Source organism: Chenopodium quinoa, unplaced genomic scaffold (assembly GCF_001683475.1).
Source record: "Chenopodium quinoa cultivar QQ74 unplaced genomic scaffold, ASM168347v1, whole genome shotgun sequence".
Classification (NCBI taxonomy): domain Eukaryota; kingdom Viridiplantae; phylum Streptophyta; class Magnoliopsida; order Caryophyllales; family Amaranthaceae; genus Chenopodium; species Chenopodium quinoa.
This window is the reverse complement of record NW_018743574.1, coordinates 8,535,569-8,542,575: the sequence shown is the minus strand read 5'-3', so window position 1 is coordinate 8,542,575 and position 7,007 is coordinate 8,535,569. Positions and strand designations below refer to the sequence as shown.

Sequence of the window (7,007 nt, the reverse complement as noted above, 5' to 3'; positions counted from 1 at the left end):
AATTTTTATTTTCGGGCTAAAAAAAGTCTAATAATTCCAAAATTGAAGTCTAATATCTACGTTTTTTGAGAAATTTTGACATTTCGGGGCCCGGTGTCGAAAAAATTTTAAATTATATGGGTTACATCTCGGGGTTTGGAACCATATATGATCATTATTTGTTGTCATAAATGTTCGTGGTTGGCTTGAATAAATGAAATCGGTGTAAGTTGTAAACCGGTACATTGGCTGTTTAATGGCAAATCGAATGGTTCCACCCACCTAATCGGAATCCCGGAGGGTATTTGGGACCATGGTAAACATTTCGACAATTCTTTAATTCCGGGCTAAAAAAATTCAATAAATTCCAAAATTGAAGTCTAATATCCACGCTTTTTGAGAAATTTTGACGTTTCGGGGCTCGGTGTCGAAAAGACTTGAAATTCTATTGGTTACATCTCGGGGTCATATAATGCCGTTTGGAACCATATATGATCATTATTTGTTGTCATAAATGTTTGTGGTTGGCTTGAATAAATGAAATCAATGTAAGTTGCAATCCGGTAAATTGGCTTTTTAATGGCAAATCGATTGGTTCCACCCACCCAATCGGACTCTCGGAGGGTATTTGGGACCATGGTAAACATTTCGGCATTTTTTTAATTCCGGGCTAAAAAAAATTTTAAAAATTCCAAAATTGAAGTCAATATCCACGCTTTTTGAGAAATTTTGACGTTTCAAGGCCCGATGTCGAAAAGACTTGAAATTCTATGGGATACATCTTGGGGTCATACAATGCCGTTTGGAACCATATATGTTCATTATTTGTTGTCATACATGTTAGTGGTTGGCTTGAATTAATGAAATCGGTGTAAGTTGTAAACCAGTAAATTGGCTGTTTAATGTCCAATTGAATGGTTCCACCCACCCAATCGGACTCCCGGAGGGTATTTGGGACCACGGTAAACATTTTGCCAATTTTTATTTTCGGGCTAAAAAAAGTCTAAAAATTCCAAAATTGAAGGCTAATATCCTTTTTGAGAAATTTTGACGTTTCAGGGCCCGGTGTCGAAAAGACTTGAAATTCTATGGGTTACATCTCGAGATCATAAAATTCCGTTTGGAACCATATATGATCATTTTTATTGTCATAAATGTTCGTGGTTGGCTTGAATTAATGAAATCGGTGTAAGTTGTAAACCGGTAAATTGGCCGTTTAATGGCTAATTGAATAGTTCCACACACCCAATCGGACTCCCGGAGGGTATTTGGGACCATGGTAAACATTTCAGCAATTTTTATATCCAGACGAAAAAAAGTCAAAAAATTCCAAAATTGAAGTCTAATATCTACGCTTTTTGAGAAATTTTGACGTTTTGGGGCCCGGTGTCGAAAAGACTTGAAATTCTTTGGATTACATCTCGGGGTCATATAATGCCTTTTGGAACCATATATGATCATTATTTGTTGTCATAAATGTTCGTGGTTGCCTTGAATTAATGAAATCGGTGCTAATTGTAAACCGGTAAATAGGTCGTTTAAAGGCAAATTGGATGGTTCTACCCACCCAATTGGACTCCCAGAGGGTATTTAGGATCATGATGAATATTTCGGCAATTTTTATATCCGGGAAAAAAAAAGTTAATAAATTCCAAAATTGAATGCTAATATCCACTCATTTTTGAGAAATTTTGAAGGTTTCGGGATCCGGCGTCGAAAAGACTTGAGATTTTAGGTATTTCTCAGGGTCATATAATGTCGTTTGGAACCATTTATGGTCATTATTTGTTATCATAAATGTTCGTGGTAGGCTTGAGTTAATGAAATCGGTGCAAGTTGTAAACTGTTAAATAAGCCGTTTAGAGGCAAATTTTTTGTTCCACTCACCCAATTGGTCTACCGGAGGGTATTATGGACCTAGTAAACATTTAGATAATTTTTATTTTCGGTTTACAAAAAAGTTAAAAAATTTCAAAATTGAAGGATAATATATCTACGTGTTTTGAGAAATTTTTTAGGTTGGTGTTGAAAAGCGTTGAGATTTTAGGGGATACATGTCGAGGTCATATAATACAGTTTTAAACCATAAATGATCATTATATGTTGTCATAAATGTTCGTGGTAGGCTTGAGTTAATGAAATCGGTGCAAGTTGTAAACGGGTAAATTCGCCGTTTTAGGGAAAAATTGGATGGTTCCATCCACCTAATTGGACTCCCGGATTGTATTAGGGACCATGGTAAACATTTCAGCAATTTATATTTATAGCGAAAAAAATTCAAATAATTTCAAAATTTAAGGCTAATATATCCACGCTTTTTGAAATTTTGGAGGTTTCGAGACCCGATATCCAAAATCCTTCAGATTTTAGGGGATACATCTCGGGGTCATATAACGCTGTTTGAAACCATATATGATCATTATATAATGTCGTCATAAATGTTCATGGTAGGCTTGAGTTAATGAAATCGGTGGAAGTTGTAAACCGGTAAATTGGTCGTTTAAAGGTAAATTGGATGGTTCCACCTAGCCATTTGGACTCACGGAGGGTATTAGGGACCATGGTAAACATTTCGGCAATTTTTATTTGTGGGTGAAAATAAGTCAAAAAATTCCAAAATTGAAGGCTAATATCCATGCTTTTTGATAAATTTTGGAGGTTTCGGGTAGAGCTGTCAATTCGGGTAAACAGGCTGGGTTTGGGTCGATAAGAGTGGGTCGGGTCAACTCGGGTCAGGTCAATTCGGATTAATAAATTCCATAACCTATGCGGGTCAGTTTTGATTTGGGTCATGCTTGAGTCAGGTCATGTCAGGTCATACTTCTTATCGGGTTTAGGTCGGGTTTATAACATGTCGGGTTACATTTAGGTGGGGTGAATATTAGGTCGGGTTTAATTCGGGTTTTCACAGGTTAAAATGGGTTAGGGTAATTCTCGGGTTCGGTTCAAGTCAATAAATTGCGGGTTAGAATCAGGTCGGGTAATTCTCGGGTTTGAGTCGGGTTCGGTTCAAGTCAATAATTTGCGGGTTATAATTAGGTTGGGTCATTTCCAAGTCGGGTCATTCTCGGAGTCAAGTCGGGTTATGTTCAAGTCAATAATTTGCAGGTTACAATCAGGTCGAGTCATTTCCAAGTCAGGTAATATTCGAGTTCAACTAACTATAAATAGATAATTATCATTTTTATCAAGCTAATTATTTTCTTTGACTATAATATATATGGAAAAATACTAAGGAACTATAGTTTATAATTTCGGAAGATAATTATCTCCTTTGACCATACAACAAATATATACTATATTTAACTCTTAAATTTGAGGATGATTCTCTTTTCTTTTGCTAGTCTGGAGCAACTTGGTCTCCCTAGACAAAATGTTTTGATCAACAATAATAAGGTGAACTAAATTGCATTTAAGGTGATTTGAAATCGGGTCAGGAATAATTTGGGTTGAATTTAGGTCGGGTCAATAACAAGTCGTGTTGATTTTGAGTCGGGTTAGTAATAGATCGGGTTGAATTTTTCGGTTGGGTAAGTAGTAGGTCTGGTAAAATTCAGGTCAGGTCAATAACAAGTCTGGTTGAATTTGGGTCAGATTAATAACAAGCCGGGTTGTAACAAGTTGAGTTAAATTCGGATCGAGTTAGGAACGGATCAAGTTGAATTCAGGTCAGGTTAGTAACAAATCAGGTTAAATTCGGGTTTTGACGGGTTAAAACGAATTTGGGTCAATTTTCGGTTTAAGTCAGATTCGGTTTAGGTCAATAATTTACGGGTTACATTCGGGTCAGGTCATCTCCAGGTCAATTCATGTTCGGGTTCGAGTCTCAAATACTCGGATCAACTCGGGTCCAGGTTTCTCTTAAACTAACAAATATTATTGGTTACAAATCATTTATCATCTCCTGTGTGATCAATGAATTGTCTAATTTCCGCAGCTACTATTTTATACTTTGTTCTTGTCAAAAAATAAAATAAAATAAAATAAAATTATTGTCCATGTAAAATTTTAAATGCATCTCTTGGGGTTACATTTACTTAGAATGGGCCTGTTGCTTTAATTAATGATATTTGCTCTAATTAGAATCTTAGTAAAAGGCGTGAGGTGCAAAAGGTCCCTAGAGTCCAGGACTCTAGGTGCAAGGCTAAGACCTGCACTTTTTGTATACGGCACAATTCTGTTATGTTTTTATGTGTTATTTTTAGTTTACTGGCTTACTGCAATTAAAAAAGGGTCATGGTCTCTTCCCTTGATTTTTTCTAAGTTACTTTCGCTAAAATTAAATCAAATTACGAACTTAGATAATTTTTATTTTTATTTATTTGTTATAATAATATTTTTCTTTACCAATTGCATAGTAAGTTTTATTTTAATTGATTACTTATTTTTACTGAATTAAATTTATAAATTTATTGAAGTTACATTGTTTTAACTAACTTTTAATTATTTTACTATAAATTTTGAATTTAGTGAAAAAAGGGCCTTACAAAGTTACAATGCAAACTCCTCCACTAGTCTAATAAAGCCATTTGAATTGAACAAAACTTTAGCAGAAAACTAAATAAATTTATTTCACCTCGAAACACTTATATGATATACAAATTTAACTGCGAGCTTGTCACAAGCAACAACTACTCCGCTTTAAACACAATTACTTAAAAATTTAGAACAAATAGAATAGCAAAATAAATTACATCCAACATTCAACTAAAGCAACAAAACAGGGGAAAAACAGAGAAAACAGAGGATCTTAGTAGTAATTAATACTTCTGCAGTACTGCCTGATCTCTCCTTTGGGTCCTGTCAATGGGGAAATGTTACCCATCTTAACCATGGACTTTGCAAAATGATCGAAGAATAGCTCCATGTTCTCAGCATATTGCTTTACTAGTTGCATCGATTCTTGGTTCTTGGTTAACAAAACTTGGTCAGAGTTCAACAGTCCCTTGTAAGCCAATATGTTCTTGTAGTAAGTGTTATCAAAGTTGAAGGGAGTTGCATAGTCCAAGAAGAATAAATTTTGGTCACCACCAGACTGCGGGCACTGGCTGCGCAACTCGTACGCATATGCTCGGTCTAGTGTGAAGTCAGGCTTTCCATTTCTATTCTGGTTATAGAGCCTTTGCCTGAAGCTAACACACCTTGCATTCCCTATTGTGTGAGCACCTGCACCAATATAATAAAAAGTTTTTACACGTCTTTTATTAATAAAATGAGCATGTATCCATCGACATGAAAGGCTGTGAGACGCGTATGTAGGTGATTGTAACAAACCTGAGAGGGCAACAAGGTCAACGAGGTCGAGGCCTTGGCGTTTAAACTTGGTAAGAATGGTGTTAAATGTGTTGTTAGGAGCCGGAATGTCGTTGTTAGATCCCTGTATACTTGCTCCTCTGGCATCCCTTCTTCCTAGAGGTACTTGCCAATTTGGTCCACCAGCCTGCAGTATTTTTAGCGTTATATAAGTATAATTTAACTATATGTGCAACAGCATCTGCATGCTTAAATATTAGTTTTGTACTAAGTAAATTGATGCTTACAATAACAGTTGAATCTCTGGCAGCTAAAGCAAGGATATCAGCACAAGAGACGGTGTGGGGGCATGCTTGCTCTACCGCGACTTTGATCTCATCAATGACCTCAAACCCTCGAGCTGAGTTCCTGTTAGTGTTGGACCCCTTCTCTGAGATTATGTTTCCATTGCTCTCTAGCAGCAATGAGGCATCACATCCCTACAATTTTTTACAAAATAAATCAACATTGGTTTAGACTTCAAAACGATTAAACTCCTATAAAATGAGCATTATGTTATACTTGCACATTTAACTCAAGCAAATACCTTAACAAAGCAGTCATGAAAGTGGAGCCTAAGCAAGGAAGCAGCCATTCGACGATCCCTGGCAACCGCCTGAGCAACTACAGACTTGACTATCTGTTCCACTTGTGGACACGAGCGGTCATAGAACTGAGGGTAGAGATATCCACCTTGGAATTTGTGAGAGAAGCATAGTGGAGCAAGTGCTAAGACAGCTAGAACAATGAAGTAGCTCATCATGGACTTATCCATGTTTGTTTTGGCTTCTCAGAGAGTATGCTTGTGTTTTCAGTACCAATTAACTTGATAAGTTGAATGATTTTTGTGTTATGGTATGCTTAATAAGATGTGTTTGTAGGGTTTATATAGGATATGTCTATTACGAAGTCAAAGAAAACGATAGACAAAATTGGTGAGGTGGAGTTGGTCAACAATATATTCCTTTTAAGTTTCTAACTGCTCAAATTATCAGCACTCCAAGATGAAAGCTCAAACCAAAGACAGGAAAAAAGCAATATGATATACGTACACACTGTCTCAGCATGTAAATTATACAAGTATTGTACTTAGTTCCTAAATGTTTAAACTATGATTTCTTGAGAAAATTACAAGTTTGGAACATGCTACGGATGTACATTTGGAATTAATTTAAATTAAACTAAGCTTTAAGAAACAGCATAGCGGACGACAACTTGAATCTTGCCCTTAGTTTGTAATTGACCGGACTATCAGTCACTCCTTACACATTTGTAACATTTTGCTTAGAATTATACAAGTACATCATATCATAAGGAAATAAAAATTGGTGTTTAATTTGGAATCATATATGGCCATTAATCACATTACATACTACGTATAACCCTATGATGACCTCGAGTCAGTGAAAGGAGGCATATACATAACAATAGTTGATTTGACGGTTTATAGGCAAAGTGGATGCATTTATCACACCTAAATGACCTCCGGAGGTGTCGTAGGGTCCTTGGGAAGCACCCCAACTTGTTTCCTTCCCAGAACTGAAAAAGTCAAATATTATCCAAAATTAAAGGCTATAATCCACGCTTTTGGACTGTTTTTGGAGGTTTCGGGACCCGATGTTGAAAATTGTCAGGAAGGTAGGGGATACATCTTGAGGATAAAATGTTGTTTGGAACCATATATGACCATTAATCATTCACACAAAGGCCTTTATGGTGACCTTGAATTAATTAAA

The 7,007-nt window shown here is 36.1% G+C and overlaps 1 protein-coding gene across 1 annotated transcript; it reads right to left on the bottom strand.

The window, feature by feature from the left end:
- Positions 1-4,513: 4,513 nt before the first annotated feature.
- On the bottom strand, positions 4,514-6,124 carry LOC110682544 (peroxidase 72-like). Its single transcript, XM_021858896.1, has 4 exons — positions 5,819-6,124; positions 5,520-5,711; positions 5,254-5,419; positions 4,514-5,145 (listed from the first exon to the last, which is right to left on the bottom strand). Exons 1-4 carry the CDS (start codon positions 6,044-6,046, stop codon positions 4,730-4,732), a joined length of 1,002 nt encoding a protein of 333 aa, XP_021714588.1. The 5' UTR covers positions 6,047-6,124; the 3' UTR covers positions 4,514-4,729.
- Positions 6,125-7,007: the final 883 nt, after the last annotated feature.